The sequence below is a fragment of the Pseudochaenichthys georgianus genome, chromosome 23 (assembly GCF_902827115.2).
Source record: "Pseudochaenichthys georgianus chromosome 23, fPseGeo1.2, whole genome shotgun sequence".
NCBI classification, from domain to species: domain Eukaryota; kingdom Metazoa; phylum Chordata; class Actinopteri; order Perciformes; family Channichthyidae; genus Pseudochaenichthys; species Pseudochaenichthys georgianus.
Window position 1 is genome coordinate 10,027,108 of NC_047525.1, and position 21,988 is coordinate 10,049,095.

Consider the following 21,988-nt stretch of genomic DNA (forward strand, 5'->3'; position numbering starts at 1 on the left):
TTGTATTAATAGCTGTAACAATTTCCACACACTGCAAGAAAATGCACAAAACATTATATTTGGAAAGATACTAAATATTAACCAACACTGAGTCTGTGTCTTGATTTATTTTATATGCAATGTAACTTGACAGATGGGCTAAAAGAAAAAAATACATTAGAGTTGTTTGAGAGAAATTCAATTAAACTTTTATTAGACGTGTTATTCAAACAGAAAATAAAGCTTGTTTCAGCATCATAAAGTGCAATCCAACATGATTTCAGTGTATGTAAAGAGAGATAACATTTGTACATCACTTATGCAAGACCATGGCTTCATTTATTAAAAGAATGCAATCAAATTGATGCGTTACCAAAGATTAAATAGGTTTCTTCAAATAACATTAAGTCATTATTAATTACACATCTTCCATAAAAAGGATCATGGTCTCCAGCTTTCAAGTATAATTCTAAAAATTTACAATTAAAAGGCAATTCCATGATAATGGCACTAAAAGTATTCATAAAACCCCTGAAAATAACATGTATTAACCTGATTAGCCTGGTAGAATATTGGACCCTAGCAATTCATATTAGTTTTCATTCTTAAAATCTTTAAATAAAGGTCTGTCTTCATCTCTAACAAAAACAAGTTAGTGTTCAACCTCATTCATTAGTGTTGCATTTCCACTAACCACACAGCCTGCTACAGTAACACTGGGAGACAAAAGAGCCTCCCATAATATGGTTATTCTTGATTAAAGTACTCGGCATTAATTCTGCAAACCACAGCTCCATTTCCAAAGCTATTCCGATAACCTATTCAAATAGTCTCCACAGCAGGTTCAACACTTGCAGCCTGCAAACAGCTGGCTACATCTGGTGTAGCCAAGGGTCATTGTCTTCAGGATTCCCTTCCGTTTGCATACACTACATTCTACAGTAATACCAGGACAATCCAGCACAGAGAAGCAAATGCCCTCAGTAAACATTATTCAACTTACAACATTAAATCAGCATCATGATTCTACAATTAAAAAATAGTTACTCATTTGACACATAATGGCAAGTGCAACAGATTGCTACCCATGTTAAGGCCTCTGATGATAAAGATGAGCTGATAATGGATTATATATAGACTCGTGCAAACTTTTCACAACTATAATTAAGCTTTTCACTTGCGATTTTCATCAGATAGATAATGCATCTATTGCTACCAATGTGGGATAAAAAACGTGATGCAATATTTGCAAATAAAACCAATATTGTAGGCCTCTTGAGAATTAAAGGAATGTATGGAAGCCATGCGTCATTGCTCTAGTAGCATCATTTGTATTGGTTTTGGTACACATTATACAATTATTATCATTCTTCAGTGTAAGCGCTGTACCACTACAAACTAGGGTTGTGAAGTGCACCTGGGAATTCAAACCAATAACCCTCCAGCTGTGCGTTTTAGAAGGTGCTGGAGAGATGCTGGAGGAAGACCACGGGGTGATGTTTTTCAAACTCTTTGAGCAGCCGCCTCCTCTCTTTGACGGGAATGGTTTTGCTCGAGGCAATATCATGAAGAAGTTGTTTGAGGCTGTGTAGAGTGGTAGCCTCTCGCTGATCCTCGTACTCCTCTGGCGTCGCCTGCTGGCAGAATGTGAACGCTGCAACACACAGAGGGGGTCGTTTTTCACGTACAATTCGAACATGTATTTGGGTTATTTCATGTGATGTTAGAAGGTGTATTGTTAGCAAGAGTGTGCACATTTATTTAAAGGAATGGTCCACTCATTAGATAATTAATCAAAACTTCAGTATTTAGTGAAACGTTATGTTTAAACCATACCCTGAAGAAATCAGCGATATTCCCCGGTAAATAATGATTTTATAGCTCTTTTTTATCAAGACCTGTATATTCCGTCTGGCCGCCGCCATGTTTGCCATTTTCAGTAGTCACGTGATGGTCGTGACGTCATCCATGCCTTCACTTTGTCAACACACGGAAATATGGTGGAGTATTTCAGTTCGGACTCGTCAGCAGAGGAACAAGTTTTGACCAATGTGAAGAGATTGGATGGGGGAATTCAGCCATACATATCAGTATGACAATACGACACCCTCTGTCCTTAGTCCCTCACATCGTACAAGGAAAAACTTCCGAAGAAAACCCACAGTTTAAAGGGAACATGGGAGAAACCTCAGGGAGAGCAACAGAGGAGGGATCCCTCTCCCAGGACGGACAGACGTGCAATAGATGCCGTGTGTAAATTGAAAAGATAATACATTTGCAACATAGGTAGTCCAAATGTTTGGAAATGCATGTGTGTATAATGGGAAGATGATATAAGATACTATATGTATGCATGTAGTACCACCCTTGCTAGCGATTCCCTCTCTAGTTTAGCATACTCAGCTTCGTTGTCCCTGGCCATAGAATCACGATTTTATGGGGCCGGAAAAACTGGGGGGAAATACACACTAGCCGGTACTACGCTATATGGAAAGGCCACCAAAAACTGTCCTGGCCTGGGTGTTAAAACGGGGCTAGCCGCTGCAATGGAAATGCGCTATAACATACCTTATTCTTACTCCGAGCACTACTTCTGCTCCTCCGTCGCTTCACACTTGCAGAGGGCGATTTCTCTACTGGCCGAACTGGTGTCCTGGTCGGTGATGACACCAGAAAGACCGATGGTACTGCATCTCCATTGAGTAATGGTTGTTCTTTAAATCCCATGTTATGTTTGATCATACTCTCAGAGTAGTCGTCCGGAAATGTGAAATGTTCGCTGCATACATGAGCCTGTAAATCTCTCGGTTCGGGCCGGCCACATTTCGCTAGCCACTGCCTCCGAATGTACTTCTTATGCTTACCTTTTGGCAACAGATGGAACCGAGCATTCCGTGGATTGTTCCTATCCGAATTATGGCAATATTTCGCGATACAGTGAGGCATATTTGAAGAGAGAAACTACAGTAAATAACATGGAGATCAACGTGTCTTCGAAAACCAAACGCATGGATTACGTCACGTCCGGGAAATGGCGGCGCCCACAGTGTTGATGTTATTTCGGTATATAATCAGTTTAAAATCACTGATAATGTCATCGGATTAAAAAAAAAAAAAGAGATTAAAAAATGAGTGTCATGAGCATACCATTCCTTTAAATTTGACTTACTGGCAATTGAGTCAGGATCTTGGCCCTGCTGCATCGTCCTCAGTGTTCTCCTCACAGATTCAACAAGGGACGTCGGAGTCTGTATTCATTAAGGGGAGAAAGGATTATTAAAATGATGTTGAAAGTTACAAATGTGAGTAATTTTTCAACTTTATTCAATTACATCAGAAAAGCATGTTAGTGACAACTGATCAAAACATGGAAGTGTACCTTGATGAGCTCAGTGCAATTGTCCATGAGGAACAGCAGCAGGGTTTCGCTTTGGCATCGAGTCAGTTCAAGATTCTGGACGATTGCTCTCTGAAAAGTGCGGCACACCAAGGCCCTGTTATCGATCTGAAAGGAAACATGTCACAAAGGAAACGGTGATTCAAACACATTTTCCACTGATTCAATGGTGGATATAATACTACAAAATAAAGTTTGGATTAGAACAGCAAAAAGCAGTTGATCTATGTATAAAAAAAGACCTGTTTCTGCAGACGGCAGGCATCTGGGTGCGCTGCTGTGGCCATGAAGGTCAGTAGTCTCCGGAGTTCGTCTCTGACGCTCGTCTCTAGCAGCCGAAAACACAGCTGAGATGCTTTGATGGCATGCTGCACCTTCCCCTCATCTGGAGAGACACGGTGAGGACAGGGGATGTAAAATATCAATTATCTCTACGACGGATTCATCTTAGTGGACGGACACAAAAAAAATCACAGTTCACAATCACATAAACCAATAAATCAGTGTAAAGTCTCACCCAGCAGTTTCAGAATTGCAACATGTATGTCCAGGTAGCGTCCTGAGAGGAGTGGATATGTTTCCTGTCCACTGTAGTACTTGGCAATGGTGTCAAAGAGCAGTTTCTTTTGGCTGGCCACGTGCTCCGCCTGGTCGTCTTCTGAGAAGGTGCCACCTTGTTGGCTGAGCTGTTCCCCAGCAACCACAATCAGCTGATCTGGAAACAGCTCTAAGCAGTCTGCTGCTGCCGACAGCCACCCATCCAACCTGTCAACCATGAAAGAGAACAGGTTTTTACAGTGGAATTCAATGTATGGAGACATTTCTAGACTGGTTTGAAGTTCAAACACACATCAATTCAAGAAGCTGTACAAAATCATATATTTTTTAAGAGTTAGGGTTGGTACAATGAACATGTGGTAATTGTTGGATTTATCTTTGATTGACTTTGGGTTGTACATAAAAGCACTGGTGTCGTCAAATATTTAAGTAATGGAGAAAGGTATACTTCTTTCTACTCCTGTTTGATTATGTAATTATTTATATTGTTTATGAGAATTTCTTGTTGATTTCATTTGTATAATTGTTTTGTTAATTATTTGAAAGAGATTGAAAAAATACAAATCTCAGTAGATTTATTTTTGTATGTTTATTTCGCAAAAGAATCCTGCAGTATTGATGGGAGCACTGACTGGGGCAGGTGCAGGCTGTCGGGCAGCTCTCGGTCCAGGCAGGTGTTGGAGATGACCAGGTCCTGTGAGGCCAGAGGAGCTCTGCAGGCCTTCAGCTGACCTCTGGCAGGAGAGGTCAGGATGCAGTCCAGCATGGGCAGCTCTACGATCTGCAGCAGCTGCAGCAGAGTCTGCTGCTTCCACACTTCATCCACCACTACGGAAGAAGGGAAGCGGTCCAAATATAAGGAAAAAAAGAATATTGGTCATCCATAAACGGTCATAGGCTGTTGGTCTCCATACTACTGAAGAAAGAGAACTCTATCTTACCAGCTTTGGACAGAAAAGCAGCAGCAGTGTGAGTTGTTTCTAAAGATGGAGACGAGGCTGATCGCAGGTTGATGTTCCTCAGCAGCCTCTCCACCCTCCGATCTAATGGTCCCACAGCGAGGGGATTACAGATCGTCCGCACCTCATTCAGCCTTCTGAAACAACAACAAGCATGATGGAGCTAAATACAGAGTTCCCACACATTTGAATGGTCACAGGTTTAACATTTGTTAAGACTTCTCAAGGACCAATAATATTACTTTCACGACAATTCACAGCATATGAGTACACATATACAAACAGAATTGCATATTGCACTTAAAATGTTTATTATTCTATTAAAACATTTAGACAATTTTTTTTATCTCTAGGGAGAACTAATATTTCTACAGGTTTGAAATTCAAATTATTTGCTTTTTCATGATGGTGGGAACCCTGTTTTTAACCACTTAGGTCTATTTAGAGAAGCTGAACCTTGATATAAAAAGTAAGGATCTTTTGGGTATGTCTGTCAATAATGTCAAACACTATTGAATTGAATAGTTAATTATGAAGTTGTTTAACTTCGTAAGGGATTATTTACTCAACTTCAATGCTTCATTTTTAGGAAAAAACCTGGTAAATACATCATAAAACATATAATAAAATCAAAGAAGCTGTCAATGCTGCCAATATCAATATCAATAGCAAAAATGGCTTCTACACGGCAGAAAAAGGACAGGGAATTGAAAGTAAAGCCGACCTGTAACTCTTCTTCCTCTTTAGCCCCTGTTCCTCTGGAGGCATGTTTTCTGTGTCACTATTGCACTCCTTCATGGCAGAATTGGGTGACACTTTATATTCCAGAAAACGGTAAAGGCTGCAGCTGCTGTCCTCAAAGGTCACTTCTTTGTCCCTGCGAAACAGCTTGGTTCCCACTGGTTCGAACACCTTGGCCTCCATCAGAGCCTGGCACAGTCGAGCAGCTTTGAGGCGAGACACTTCACTCGTGCAAAACACCACATTCTGCATCAGATAGCTGAGGACGGCATCCACAGCGTCTGAACCCGTGAAACATTCGGCATGAACGCGCAGATGCCTTCTACAGCGCCGCACCTCCACCTGAGTCTGCAGGGCCCGGATGATGTTGTGCCACAGCTGGGTGGCCCCGAAAGGTCCCGAGAAGCCTGTTAGCAGACAGAGGGTTAGAGGAAAAGGAGACAAAACAGCTTGAAAAATAATTACAATTTACTCATAAGTTATCATAACCATGTTCTGTGTCAAACTAAAGGTGAACATGAAGCGCAAATACTGGATTGGGGGAAATAAGATATGTAACAACAAGGTAATGACATAAGAAATAATGACCATTACTCGAAGTTTGCTTACTTGAAAAATGCTGTAACATTAACAGTAGTTTGCACTGGCATATTCATTGTTGTTTTATTGGAAAACAGTAGTATTAAAGTAGTGTAGTAAGTAGAGGATTTACTCAAGTACTCTATGTGCAACGTTTAGGGGCTTGTCGTAGGTATTTTTAGAGGTAAATCTTTCAATTGTCTCCACATTAATCTGACAGCTACAAGTATTTCATTTACAAATTACAATTTAATGTTTCATCCAAAATATATAATGAGCTAATAAAAGCCGATACTTTTGTTTTAGATTTAAGAATTAAAACAGTTACTTACCGTAATAACAATATTGTAATATGTTTACCTACTTTTTTAAGGTACGTAAAGCAGTCACACTTTTCGAACAACCAGTACTTGCTACACTTCGCTAAAGCTACTTTTAAAAACAGGACAAAAACTTCTGTGCACCATATGCTGACACCTTATGGAATGTCCCTGAACTATTATCCATTATACAATTTACCAAATCTATTTGTACATAATGAAAGGCTGACAACACGACCGTTGGGTTATTATGTCAATACTGCACAGCGACTTTGCATTTCTTATACACGGCTGTGCTGGTTTGTGTGGTTGTATTAATATAAAGGTAGAGTTATAGCTATATGCAAACGTATTAAGCGTAAGACTGCTAAAATCTTACCATGCTGTATATTTTCACGAAAACTTCTCGTTTGGCTGTTCAACCTTCTGAAACGAGGAGTCAAATCGACCGCCATCACCAGAAATGCGTGACGTAATACGTTTGAGAAAGAAGACAGCGCACGTTCTTCTTCTTCGTCTTCTCTCGGTTTTTGGCGGATTACAAACAACTTTAAGGTGCATACCGCCACCTACTGTACATGAGTGTGAATCATCATATCATTCCATCTCTTCACTCATGGACGTATATCTATGATCTAATCAAAAATGAATAAATAAACAAAAAACTTAAAAGAAACAAAACAAAACAACAATCTATGATCTATTCTAACCTAATGTTAAATTATTTTTCCTACCCCAGTTTCACTCAGAAAGGTAAACAGTGCCTTTCTGGTAGCTCTTACTCCCTCCCTCTCCTTTTGTTACCAGAATACCAACCACATTCCACTCCCTCTCTGCCTCTAAAACGTTATCCTTTAGTTTTTCTCTTTCAGCTTTATAGATGTCATAATGTAACAAGATATGTTCCACATTTTCTTTAACTCCACAGTTCACTTCCCACACTTGTCACTGTCACTTTTCCCCATGACATATGCGCTAACGGATATAAGAAGTAGATGTTTCTACAACCAGGGTGGAGGAGAGCTCTCCTGTCAGACTGAGAGGCTCAGTGAGGTAAAGGACTCAGCGTTTAGATAGTTCATTTCAGTCTAATTTGTCTCAGTGGGTCTCAAACGTTTTGACCACAAATTATGTAAACACATATTTCCAAGGCACTCCTTTATAATTATTAGGATAAATAAAAACATGTTTGAAATCATTCCAATGTATACTATAGGACAGTAAACCAAAAATATCGTTTAAAGTTGGAGAGATACAAAAATATGCATAAATAAATGTTAACTAGGTCAAATAAGATATGAATGAACAACAAAAATAAAATAAGTGACATGTATTTGTTATTGGCTATGGTGGGTTACTGGTTATGTCACATACTTATTTGATTATTAAAATGTAAACCGATCTTTTTCATATGGGTGTTTAGAGTTGTACCCCCTAGATCAGGTCTCTAGTAATTGTGTGCTCAAACTGCACCAGATTGAAGCATTTTACTTTAAAACAAGCTCATACAATACTGAATACATTTGAAGCCATTTTGACGGATATGACCTATGTCAACAAGTTTCTGTTTTTTGTAGTGTATTTGCCTTTTGTAGAGATTTTTCATTTATTCTTTACATATAAAATCTAGGGCAGCAAATTAGCTAGAACCGGCCCTGGTACTAGGCCTCAAGAGCCTTTCTTGTGCTGACACATAGAAAGAAATTGGCGTGGCGCACTTCGCATGCGCACACACTAGAAAATTCCATGCGCTCACATTATACTGGGCCCACGTGCCTTAGCACCGCTGCTATGACTCCATCCTAGGGGAAACACTGAAACTATATTTGTTGGAGGAGTTCATGATGAATGTTCATCAAGATGCTTGCTCACCCTCCTTCAAATTTGAAAAACAAGTAATTATATCATTATTGATATACAGTTACAACCTTGACTTTACATCAGAAAGAACAAACATTAAAGAAGTGACTAACTGCATCAGTTAGGGTTAAAAAAACGTATATTCAGCTAAAACATAAACATCGCTGCAGTTATTATCCAGTGGAAGGTCCTTACCTACTGGCCTAGTTACATCAAAGTGGTTACTTTCTGTTGGCTGGGCAGTGTAGTTTTACACACCGTCTTATTTTACTTTCTCAGGACTTAAAATTGTTTTTTGGGGGCAGACCCCCTCAAAGAAAAAAATATATACACGCATACAAGGTCATCATCTTAACAGTTTGTTGTTCTCATCGAGTCATCCGTGAGCAGAGCATCAAGTTGGCATGTCAACATAGCTGAATGCGGCGATTACTATTTTGTTCAGCAAAACGCCTCACAAACTTATTAAGATCAACAGCTGTAGTGCGTTTTGATTCAATGCTGAGTACAGCCAAACTTGACATTCTCTTCTCTGTCATTGTAGACCGCAACTACCTCATTCCTTCAGTGTTTGGGTCCGAAAGGTTCTCGTTTTGCACCGTCCCCCGTTCAAGTGAATTCGCCACCAATCATATTTCCACTCTCGCGCCAGGACCGGGGGAGGGGTTACATGACGTGCAACTTGTGCTGCATTCATTTGCACTCGGACATTAGAGACTTTCTCTCATAAATGTCCGATGAGCCACAACTTTTCTTTCAAAACAAAGATGCCAACTGGGGTGGCAGCTGGGGTGCCAAGGCTATTGTTTAGGGTGGCAGTTGCCACCCCATGCCACCCCGATAGATCCGCCCCTGACAAAAGTTAAAGAAGAACAAACTACGGACTGTCTGTGTCATGGCGAATACAGTCGCTGGTTTATTTATGTATGTAGGCCGTTTAGGCCATAAGGTGAACCCTGTTATCGTTTCAACCCGCTCCACAGAAGTGGAACTACACAATCTTTAGTTAATAAAAAAGAACGAGTCATGCTTATCCACCAAAAAAAAGTTCGTCGCTAAAATTCCTGCCAATTCTTCTAGGCACGTAATTATTTGCTGAACTAGTCCCTTCCAAGCGTAATAATATCTTGGTCCAAAGTAGTGCCACGGTTCGTCACGTGATCGTGCTACACCAATTGGGTAGCTGCATTGTCAACAGAAGTTAAAGATGGCCGCCTACTTGGGCCCTTTCTCATTTCATCAAATCCCCCTCCTCGACTCCTCGACTCCTCTGTCCTCCGGTAGTGACCCGGAAATGAATTTTAGCGCGCCATGTTGAAGGACATCCCATTTCTCTAAGGCCCATTCCCAAACCGCCCCCTACACCCTACCCCTACACCCTACCCCTCCGTTTGCGCATTCACGCGGAGGCTCCGCCATATTGAGTGCTGTTCCAAAGCAACGAGTGTGGAGCGGTGTGGAGGGGGAGTGGGCTATCAATCCCTCAAACAGCGAGTCTGCATCGGTGCTGACTGGAGACAGGTCTCTACCTGACCGGAGTCACGCTGTGTGTGTCCGTCAGGAAACACGCTGTGTAGAAGTAGTTCCAGCAAATATCCACTGATAAACTGCAATGTTAACAACCTCATGATGACCTCATATGTTTTTAACTTAGGATCAAACCTGTGTTTAGTCTAGAAAAAGGTAAATGTGTGCATTTTATTATAAAGTTGTATATTTACAGACCGTTGCAAAAATTAAGAAGCTTATAAACATCAGGTTTAAAACTAAAAGAGCTTTGAAACACAATGAAAGATGTTTGGAGTTTTATTTGAGTTATTCATTTAAACTTTTTGTCTAAGAGATGCTGATTTTAAACCGTTGTTAGATACAGTTTCGGCATTTCCTGTTTCTGCCGGAGAGAGGGGAGCCCGTCCCAAAGCTTGCTGCTGTATTTACTCCCTCCATCTGACAGGAGGGAGCCTCGTTGAGCTGCGAGTGTGGCTACAGACGGAGTGCACTCCATCACGGAGGGGTAGGGTCGAGGGAGTGGTTTGGGATTGGGCCTAAATGCACGTCGAGGATCGAGCGTCGAGGAGGCTCTCTGGAGGAGCTCTAACCGAGGATACACTGATGGGTCCTCTACGGCTCCTTCGCGGATGCATTTCCGGGAACAGAGATGTTTCAAAGAGTCGTGACGCACGGCCGGACTTATCTCAGCCAATGACAGCTCTGCATGCATCCCCTGGATATTATTTTAGAAACTGCTTTCATCGCGACGCGATGTTTACAGTGAGAACAGCTGTGAGGTGCAGAAAGCAGAGCAGTGTGTACAATATATATCACTCAGTATACCTACTCTCTTTATTTGCTTTAGTTTAGTAGATATCTACAAAGAGTCGATATTTTTCTAAAACCATTTAGTGCTTCACAATAAAATACACAACGGCTGTAGCCTGTTTTAGGAACTGTATGTGCGTGTGTGTGTGTGTGTGTGTGTGTGTGTGTGTGTGTGTGTGTGTGTGTGTGTGTGTGTGTGTGTGTGTGTGTGTGTGTGTGTGTGTGTGTGTGTGTGTGTGTGTGTGTGTGTGTGTGTGTGTGGTACAGTGTGTAGGTGTGTGTGGTACAGTGTGTGCGTAGATGCAGCGGACAGACAGGTCTCAGTTAGTTTGGTGTCCTCTGCTTACTTGTAATACTTGTAAATACAACTTTTGGCCCGTAATTTATTTTCCTCATTGTAGCGACCAGAGGGGAGAGGGGGGGGGGGGGGGGGGATATATCCAGTCTCTGATTGTGTTACGTTATTATGAGAGTGCTCTGTTTGATTCTGAAATTGTATTTATTTATATAAATATATACACATATATGTGTGTGTGCGTGTCCGCATCTGTAGCCTGTTATTGTCTCATGACACCGCACTGTGAATGAATCAAAGTAAATATATAAGTGGTCTTGAACACATGTGTCCATCAGACAGAGGGCTGCTGTGCCTCCTGTCATCATTAATGGGCGTCTCTTTAAAATGACCGCTCAAAGGAGAGGAGTTCTCATTTCTCTAACCACCTGCTGCTTCCCCTCCTCTCTCCTCGGTTCCCCTCCTCGGCTCCTCCGCTCGCATCTCCTGTGGGCGGGACTAAGTATCGAGGATAGGAGTCGAGGAGGGGAGTCGAGGAGGGGAGTTCGAGAAATGAGAAAGGGCCATGGTTGCGCTAAACCAGACCAAATGGATTCTAAACAGTGCTGTATGCTTGTTTTATGTCATGTTTTGTCATATGTCTTAATACATCACTAAGTCCGAGGTATTTGCGTTATATACGTGGTATTTGTGAGAGGTTTTACTATCTGGGAACAGAGTTGACCATCAAATCAACATTGACTAGCAGCATTTATCAGCCAACTCCAGCTACAAACAATTTCCCCACGGGGATTAATAAAGTATATCAAACTCAAATGTATCAAACTATCATTCCTGGACTACCATGTTCGCATCGCTAGGTTCATTGGCTGAGCTCGTGGATTATTCCATTAGACTGAGGACTTTTTGTCTGTCTGTTGTTACCCTGTACACGTTAAATGCACTCTTAAAATGACTTGATTTCATACATAGCTGCGTCCAAGAAGAAGGTTAACTTGTTACGTTAAGTAATTTAGATCAATAACATGCAGTACTTCCAGGCTGAAGACTTTTCTTTTTGTCGCTGCTTTTAATTGAACTATTCATATCTTAGACTGCACTGTAACTTTGATCCATGTACTTTTTTCTTTTAATGTTTAATTGACTGCACTGTAACTTTTATCCATGTATTTTTTCTTTTAATGTTTCTTTTATTAGCTTTTCTTTTTAATGACTTTGAATTGCCTTGTGTTGAAAAGTGCTATATAAATAAACTTGCCTTGCCTTACTTATACCAATGTCCATTGATTAATTGATTTACTCATTCATCCCTCCACAAATGAAAACAACACTGATGAACCATAAAAACGAGATTTATTACAAATATAAAAAGGTATGACATAGAAAACAGTACAAAACAGAATAAGGACATGTAATGGAGTATAATTGATTGGTGTCAGGTGATCGTGATCCGCAGCCACAGCTGGGCGGAGCGGCTGATTGGTGCTGTCATGTAAAAACACCCGTGTGTCACATTCCTCATGATCACACTGCAGGTCTTCAACAACATCAACAGTGGTTGTTAAACTTGTGGTTTTCAGCCACCACGTTCCGAGTCTCCCCTTCAAGCCGAGCCACCGTTGTAAGCTTGTCCTGTACGTATTCCATCTTGTATTGGCAAAATAATCAACCTTTTCGTGCTTCACAGACGTAATATGCATGTAACAATGTTTGTGTGTTGATAATTTAGACTTTATGAGACTTTCTGGTGCGTTTTCCTCGTCCCCGCTACTCGATGAAACCATGGCGGTCGCCATCTTTCACTTCTGTTGACAATATGCAGCTACCCAATTGGTGTAGCACGATCACGTGACAAACCGTGGCACTACTTTGGACCAAGATATTATTACGCGTTGAAGGGACTAGTTCAGCCAATAAATACGTGCCTAGAAGAATTGGCAGGAATTGTAGCGACAAACTTTTTTTTGGTGCTAAGCATGACTCGTTCTTTTTTATGAACTAAAGATTGTGTAGTTCCACTTCTGTGGAGCGGGATTTCTTTTCTAGAGGACTTTTCGAGGTTCACCTTGCGGTTGTTATGAGTGTGGAATGAGCAACGTTAGCTTAGCCTGATCGACTCAATCTCCATTCAGAAAACAAGCATTAAAAAAAGGTGTCTGCAGACTTGTCAATCATTAATTCATGGTTTTTAATAACTGGTATCAGTATGTTGTTACTTCGGCATAATTTAGAAACGTGTATTGCAATTTAATCACGGTAACATGTGTTCATTTTGTTGTAGTTGTAGCTCCCGAGCCAGCGCATCTTGTTTGAATGATGCGACTAAACACAGCTGGCAGCCGCGGGTGAAACTCGAATATTCGCATCGCGTCCGGTGTGGACGCACCATATACTAGCTTCGAACGGAGCTTCAACCCTGGACTTCCTATTCCATAGAAGCAGTCCTTCGAAGCTTGCTTCAAATCACGTGACATGTGACGTCCGAAGCAGCAACTGCTTCAAGTCACGTGACATGTGACGTCCGAACCAGCAACTGCTTCATTTCCTGAATGAATCACTTGACTGGTTCACGGTCCATTCACGCGATTCAATGCACTGCCTCGTCTCGATTCTGACAGGTGACAGGTTGAAACAGTTTCAAATTTGAGCGCGTCAACACTTTATAACCGCTCTAAACAATGCGCAATGTGTGGGTTGCTGTTGAGTTGTTGTTGGCATTGCATTTGAATTGGATCATTATAGAGCAAGCCAGGAAGAAAGATAGGTCGTTATGGCTCGTGAAACACTTCGAAATGTGGAGAAGCTCTGAACAAAAAGAAAATGAGTAATATAAAATTAAAAACACTTCAATTGTCTAAGGAATAGATAGCCCAGTGGATAGAGCCGGCGGCCAGGGTGCGGCGATGTCCTCCGCGCAGCTGGTTCAAAGCCCGGAATAGTTAAACTTGTAATCATTGCTTTTCAACTTTAATACTTTAATAACTGATAAAAGGCCCTCTCAGCCCAAAAAAATGTCCAGCACTCTCTAGTCCAGGGGTGGGGAACCTCCGGCCTCCGGGCCGTATACGGCCCGCGAGACAATTTGGTACGGCCCTCGAGGTAATTTATAAACACACGCAAAAAATAAAAAAATTAAAGAAATCTAGACCGCAAAAAAATTAAACAAGCGAGTGCCTGTTTTTCCTGGCCAAGGTCAGGGTCCTTGAACCCAACACGAGCCTAACGTGTCATCACGTGGTATATGTCTCGACTGACAGGGGTGCAGTTCTGACTGAGAGCACCAGAACGCCACTACAGTACTTCAGAAATTGCAGTACCGATAAGTCCATACCATAGACTGTATATATAAAGGTCCATACACATGCCGCAGTTTCTGCGTGTCTGTGTCTTTAGTTGAAAGCCAAGTGGCGATCTGCTCATCTGTCATACTGATCAGACAGTCAATAACTGTGTTGTTATCATTAGCATCTGGTTAGCTAGCTATGCTAACGAATATAAGAAGCTTTTTCTACAACCAGTGAGGTAAAGGCACATCTTTATATGATCATTATAGTTATAAAAAAAATAAGAGAATAAAGTAAACCGGTATAAAATACTATATGACAGTTATTAATAAAGAAGAATACAGTTTGAAAGGGGAGTGATTTGTCAAATATCCATAAATTAAAAGAAAATCTGCTTACAGTTGTGTTTGGGTGTTGAGAGATGTGTCCATAGATCTCCTAATGTTGCTCTCAAAGTGCACCAGATTGATGCTTTTAACTTCAACATTTAAAAAAAAATCTTCCCAGGGGAGCACGCCACACCCTGCACATGCATGCATACCAAGCGGCAAACTCTGGGGAAGAGCCGGGAAGCCAATACGGAAGTGCCACACACTGCAGTTCATATATTGGCCGATAGGCGATGGCTGCAGAAAGGAGCAATTTCCATAGACCCCCATGTTAAAATGCCCAACTTTATAGCGGAAAAAAATATGTTTCTCTCCCTGGCTCCATACATTTTATTATCGATATAGTTAGATTCCACCTTCATGATTATGGATCTGTGAGTGAATTGTTTTCTAACGCGACCCTTTTATTTATATTAGGTCTTAAAGTTTGTGCATGCATTAGGGCGTGGTCACTTTGATTGACAGATACGTGCCTCACTGTCAGCTAACAGCAACTTGTCCACTCTGCTAGGCTACAACCATAGAGGCTACAACGTTAGTTAGTCATAGTACTGTACTTGACCCTTTAGCTTTAGCCGTGTTCGTGGTGATATACCAGACAATTAAGATGTCGTGCTGTGCGCTTGAATGTACTAACAGAACTTCCAAGAAGTCTACTCACAGCTTTTTTCGGTGAGTAAAATGATAATATTATACATGTTAACCCCGTTAGCAGGTGTTTGTGTGCTTGTTAGCTTAGCTTGTTATGTAGCTAGCTAAGGACGTAACCCTTTATGCATGTGTGTATATATATATATATACAGTTTAGTTTATGATTCAGCCTTGGGTAAGACTTTTATAGTCTATGGCTATGACGCCCATAATGCTAAATGGGAGCAAATGTTAAAAGGGGACCCAATTATCCCAGTGGTGGCCGCCGGAGTCCGCCGCCGAAGCTATCCGGAGCCGTAGCTCACCCTTTGCGACTCCGTTAGCTTCGGCCAGCAGCGGAGCCCGGCGTTATAACTGAGATCAAGGAATGCAGCGAAACGCGGACTTGGTTCGTCTGCAGCCCGCTATAGTATTAGCTAAAGAAATGATGTTGAACAAGGCTTATTAAGCTGAACATCGCCACAATTGTTCTGCTATGTATCGGTACTTATTTTATTTTATTAACGTGTGAATGACAAGCATTAAGAATAACAACAAATAGCTATTTATCTTGCATATTGTCTCGTTTGATTATGAATGTAACGTTTATATAGTGGAACTACACTGTTTTATCAAAACCAAAGTGCCACGCAGTAACTTGGTAGGCCCATGCATGTATTTCAGCAGGAAATGTGCAACCTAGATTACATTTACCAACACAGACTATATAGAACTATTTGTAAAAGTTGTTCATGCGTTACTAAGTGAATATGGCATTAACCCTCCTGTTGTCTTTGGGTCGGTTTTCATGTATTTTTGAATACAGGTTTCCTTTCGGTGATCCAGACAGGCTGGACCAGTGGGTGCTGAACATCCGGAGGAATACATGGACCCCCAACGTTTCTTCTCGCCTGTGCAGTGCACACTTTGAGAGTCATCCCTTCAGCACGGACTCATGGGTACAGATCCTTTTTTTAAAACAAAATAACTTGGTTCCATTTGTGAGTGTAAATTGTTGTTACTAATTAAATACATGTTATACATTATACAATGCTAAATAATTGCTATGGCACAGTTTGCACATCAGTGATGAGTAATGTTCTTTTTATTAAAGGCCAAATTAAGATTTTGCCAGTTAAGTAAAGAAAAATAGAAATCGATTTGTTTGCAAACCATCACATTTCTCTTCAATTTATGCAAAGACTCTTTATCATAGATAGAGAATTGCCATTTCCCCCACATACTCTATGTTAAAAACAGATGAATTATATTACCTTTTTTTTTACATTATTTTAATAGCAACATTCATTCATCTGTTGTCATCTTATAACTTATTTATCTTAACAGCTATCACTGTAAAAAAAAAAAGATTTAATTTTACTATACAATATTTATCTTTACATTCTGTTCTTGCATATGTCTTATTATATTTACGTGTATATAGATTTCTGCCTGCACTAATTTATTATTCTTAATTTAATTTTGAATTTCTTTTATTGTTTTATGTCTTATATAACTGTTGCATTGTTGGAGGAGCTCGGGACAGATGATTTTCATTGCCATTCCCACACTGTAGCCTATGTGCTATGACATAAATCCTTTGAATCTGAATCTTGGAAACACGTAATTGTTGAATGGATTAACTGCATAGTTAACATGTTGGCCCTCTATTGTCTTTTATAATGCACTCTTACATTTAAAACAACATTATTCAAAAGAAAGTTGAATATCTACAGACCTCAAAAAGTTATTTTATGTGTTTTTGTTTATTATTTTTATTAGGGAAGGAGATGCCTGAAAAACACTGCAGTGCCCACCATTTTCTATTTCACCAATGGCAAAGAACAACAGCCTGGAAGGAAAAGCAGGGTGAGTAACAATGACGAGGTAAGTGACACTCCTAGTTCGACTGTTGACAGCAAGGAGGAGGTTGCAGATGTAGACCATGGTAGTGGTGAAAACAATCTTGCTGCTGATCAGAGCAATATCATTATGATACAAGGCACGCCTGAAGAAGCCTTTGTTGTTCCACATGTGGAGCATAATGACATTCCAACAGTCAATGCTTGTGAGGAGGGTGTTGGTTTGGGTAGCAGCAGCCAACAAACAAAACAAATTGGAAAACAGGCAGACTCCGCCTCTGTTCACTCTTACACTTGGGCTTTAAACTAAGACGGGTCATACTGAATAGTTTGTGCACACATTTCTAACATGTGATCTTTCTTTCATGTAGGACGCTTGAGGGAAGTTGCAACGCCTCGGCCAATGGGATGTCTTCTCCACGTGAAAGAGATTGAAGGCATAATTTATAACTTGAGACAATTTTCCAAAAGTTATGACTTGTATTGGCTTAGATAGTAATGGATTACATCGAACACGAATCAAGATCGTATAGAAAAAAATGAAAGTGTAATCCTTAGTTACATAGGAAGAGATGTAATCGGATTAGTTTTACTTTTTTTAATAATAGGGAAACTCAGGATTACAATCTTATTCAAAACCTAAAAAGAGCAGATAGTGGTTGTTGTAAAATGATCAAATGGTACCTCTTCTCTGGAAGCCGTACTGTTCTGGAGGATAATACTTTAATTGTGAATCTCTACACCTACTGCCTGAATCTGCTTTATGGTATTATATTATACATTTTAAGTAAAAAAATCATATTCATATTTCTTCTCTCCTGTGTTTATTTGCATTACATTTGATATTGAAGTAATCCAAAACCAAAAGAAAGTTATCACGTTACATTACTTTTATATCTTGATACTCACATGAAGTTACTGGTTGTGTTTTTGGCAAGTAGCCCTCCCAAGCCTGTGCATAAGTTATATCATTTTAATTACTGATACAGTTGTTGCACATCTTTAATTTATTTTGTAGTGTACTTAAAGGGATAGTGGAAATTGAACCCCAAATAGTTTCGTTTTAACTTATATACAAACATAATTACGTACCAAAACAATCACACCTGATTAAAAAAAATATAATAATTGCCTTACGCATGTTAGAAGCACTTTATTGCAGCTTCCCCGAACTTTTTTAGAAACGAAATGATCGAGTCAGCCAAACCGGAAGTGAGGAAAACTCAGGAAGACGAAACAACAAACCATGGCGTCTATGCAGAATGAACGTGGAAGGGCAAATATACCAGACAAAGAAGAAGGATTGTACGAGGTATCCAGTGATGATAGCGAGTCAGAAACATCCTCTCGGCTTTCCTGCGAAAATGTAGTTTTAGGAACTGAATCTGAATCCGGTTCAGTAAGCGACGATGGTGAGAATATTGAGCCAGACGATGGACCATTACGTCCTTATTTGTTCGAGCCCGAGGTGATGGAGTTAGTTCACGGCATGGGCAATGGCGAGGATGACCAGGACCAGGCGCCAGATGATGCACCCCTACGCACAAATAATCTTGACTGGTAGGTCCCTAAGCATAGCTCACGCTAGGCGCTATATTATATATTGCAAAAGTTGGCATGCATGCACTGTAGGCCTATGGCTATGCCGAGGATGACTGCATGTAGGGTACATTTCATAACATACCAGGGTCAGGTTCACAAATTATCTTGTCACATTTATTATTGTATATGTAACAGCCTTATGGGCATTAATTACATGAATACATTTAAATGAATTGTATACTAGCATGATATACAGCTAGAGCCAATCGGTCTTTTGACGTAGTAGGGTCCTAATCCTAGGCTAGCCAGGCTGCCTGTCAAGTGTAGGCTGTACTCACAGTACTGTTAGTCTATCATGTCTATATGATGACTGTAGTGTACACATTCGACACTGTGTACCGGATTATCGGATGACGAGGCCTCCGGTCGCCTAATCGACAGGCAATAAATGGCGTTGTACACAATGGTACAGGCTAATGATGCATTAAATCAGCCAGAAAACATAATAAAATACTCGTGCCTCGTCCAATGTTTGTGCCCGTCTTCCTTTGTTTTCGTCATCACCCGAAGATTCCCGAAGTATTTCGTTTCATTGAGAGGGCGTGGTCGGGAGCAGTAAAATTGAAAATAAAATGAAACTAGGCGCATGAAATAAAAAAAAATGGTTTATTATGCTTATTTTTAATAAAAATACATAAGTTAAACCCAAAATTCGCGGATTTCCACTATGCCTTTAAGTCATACAATGATTCGAAACCTTTACTTTTCATAAAATGCAAGATGTAACTTTCAATGTGGCTTGTGTATTTATCACATTTTCAATGTAAATAGATCTGATTAAATAAAGAGTAAAAGCACAATCTTAAATGTTGACAGTTATCATTTTCCTATGCTTATTGTTAATGTAGTGGTGTTATGAACAAAATGTTGTCCTAAAGGAAATTAAGATGTTTTTTATTTGTTGACAAAAGATTTAAAGTAGATGCTCACAACATGTGGGAACATTTATAGAGAAAAAATGTTCTATTGTAAAACAAATATTTATCTGCATACTGAACAATTTAGAAACTCTCTAAAAGGTATTATCTTCTGTGACGGCACGACCCTGTAGGGATTGTGGGTGTTGCACTTCATAATTACATTCTATGGTATGCTTATGACATTGATGCCAACATACATGGGACTAGGGGAGACCTTCCTGTTGTTTGCATTGTCACTGACAAATGACAGTGTAGTATTCATTGTCAAGATTTTGTGTTTTTAAACTTGGGACTCTTTTCAGACTGCTCCGGCTTGGGAAAAGATTTGAGCCTTAATGTGTAATGTTTTCTGTATTGTATGGTAAGCTTATCCTTGCATTTGATAGTCCCATTTGGATGTGATAGCTAACATTTTCAGTAAGCAGTAGACAAAAGAAGTGAAAATATGAATGTAATTTATTTACATAAATATATAATTATTTTAACAAATAAAATAACAAAAAACATCATAACAAATACAAAATAAAAGGTTTGACAGACAGCCATGCCCAGCATGGGCCTGGAGAGCTGCAGAGTCCATTGGGGGTAAGAGGGGGGGGTGGGATGTGGGGAAGAGGAAGAGCAGCCATGTTAACAGTGTTATGGCTACAGATGTAATATCTAACTCAACATTAGCCATGACAGTCTGGGCTTAGCAAGGGCCTTAGAATACATACTCTAAAGGCCAAATCCAAAAACAGTGATACTGACATTTTAGCAGTTCACAGTCTTTGGAGGTGGTCTTTCAGGGAATTGGCTAGTGACTTTACAAAAAATATCATTTCCCCTAGGGGTGAAATTAACTCCATCTCGCAAAAACAGCCCAGGACTGTCATGTCTAATGTTGGAGTGGTCAACAATGGCACCATTTAGGCTATGAACAAAAGTAGCCATAACACTGTTAACAAACTTCCGGGCCTTGTCCATTTTGACAGGATTTGCACCAGCCCTCCACCGGCACCTCTGGTTCATCTGGGAGAGCATGATCTTCATGCCAGGGTGCCGATGGTGAAGCTGGTGCAGGTCCTCCTTCATCTGGTTCAGCAACTGAACACTGGGCACATCCCCCAAGTCATTGCCGCCACAGTGGATGAGGAGGACATCCGGGACTGCTCTTCCTCGCAGGGAGTAGGAAAAGAAAGGGAGGACACCTCTCCAGCGCAGTCCACCCCAACCGAACCAGCACACCCTCAGGTCGAGGCCAAGGTTGCTGCCGATGGTCTCTGTAGCTCTCTGGGCTCCATGCCGGACATAGCTGTCTCCGATTATCCATACAGTCACTATGGGAGGAAAATAAATGAGAGCAACAAATGCTTCAGATCATGAGGAATATCAAATCAATTATAAAGGGTTTCTCATTTTGTTCCTTTGACAATAACATGCAAAATAACTATGAAATCACACCTGTATGGTTAAAAGTAACAAGAGAGCAAAACCTCAAAAAACAGATTAACAGCACACAGTTTATATATATATATTTAAATACTGTGTGCTGTTTATCTACAATTGTGCACACATGTATATGTATAGTATGTTTGTGTGTAATGTCAACCATCTGAAGTCATGTAAAGTAAGCCAGGACCATCAACTTACAGGTTGTGCAGTTTGGCGTGGAGGAGGTTGCCATCTTCATTTTTCTTAATGCTGAAATACATAAAAATGGTTTAATCAATATAAAAGCACCTTTCTTTTTCTACAGTCATATTTCATTAATCACATTTAATTCACGCAACACTGGCCATATCTCTGCTAGTTTACAAAGTTTAGTTACAAATGACATTTATATTTGAAAAACGGTGAAGCACTTAAAAAACAATTGTATTGTGTAGGTTCAAGAACATTTAAATCAAAAGAACAAGTTTTGTAAAGTTACAGGGTATCTTACCTTCAGAATATGCCGGGAACGAGGAGCAGTGACCGCAAGCTGTGTTGTTAGCATAGGTTGTTAGCTTAATACTGAATAGAGCATGTTAGCTTAGCTTCTTAGCCTGAGCTAGGTCTGGAACGTCACGCTCGGTGGCAGCAGGTCCCGCCCTGTCCCACCTCGGCTCCGCCTCAGCACCGCCTCTTTGCCCTTATTTGGAGCAGGCGGGAGAAGGCGGGAGTTAGACTCTGACGTCGCTGTCGAGCCGTTAGTGGCCGACTCCGCCTACTAAGGGCTTCACGGCAACTCTGCAGAATCCTATGGGTGACGTCACGGACCCTACGTCCATTTATATATACAGTCTATGATGCATACGCGAGTCATAGTGAGA

General features: G+C 40.5%; 1 protein-coding gene and 1 long non-coding RNA gene across 2 annotated transcripts; both read right to left on the reverse strand.

Annotated features, from left to right (window-relative positions):
• Positions 1-202: 202 nt before the first annotated feature.
• depdc4 (DEP domain containing 4) lies at positions 203-6,995 on the reverse strand. The gene is made up of 9 exons (XM_034074883.2): positions 6,913-6,995; positions 5,618-6,041; positions 4,876-5,030; positions 4,567-4,762; positions 3,894-4,141; positions 3,619-3,761; positions 3,359-3,484; positions 3,149-3,227; positions 203-1,633 (listed from the first exon to the last, which is right to left on the reverse strand). The coding sequence occupies exons 1-9, from the start codon at positions 6,986-6,988 to the stop codon at positions 1,434-1,436; spliced, it is 1,647 nt and encodes a 548-aa protein (XP_033930774.1). The 5' UTR covers positions 6,989-6,995; the 3' UTR covers positions 203-1,433.
• Positions 6,996-20,232: 13,237 nt separating this feature from the next.
• Positions 20,233-21,848, reverse strand: LOC139432969 (uncharacterized). Its single transcript, XR_011642537.1, has 3 exons — positions 21,619-21,848; positions 21,327-21,377; positions 20,233-21,013 (listed from the first exon to the last, which is right to left on the reverse strand). It is a non-coding gene; the product is annotated as an uncharacterized lncRNA (long non-coding RNA).
• Positions 21,849-21,988: the final 140 nt, after the last annotated feature.

What these genes read in the sequence shown, in the direction of transcription:
- depdc4 (XM_034074883.2), bottom strand. Translation starts at nt 6,988, where the DNA reads ATGGCGGTCGATTTGACTCCTCGTTTCAGAAGGTTGAACAGCCAAACG. An exon ending in ATTGCACTGAGCTCATCAAG is followed by an intron (nt 3,228 to 3,358) that starts GTACACTTCCAT and finishes TAATGAATACAG; the next exon opens with ACTCCGACGTCCCTTGTTGA. An exon ending in AGATCCTGACTCAATTGCCA is followed by an intron (nt 1,634 to 3,148) that starts GTAAGTCAAATT and finishes TGTGTGTTGCAG; the next exon opens with CGTTCACATTCTGCCAGCAG.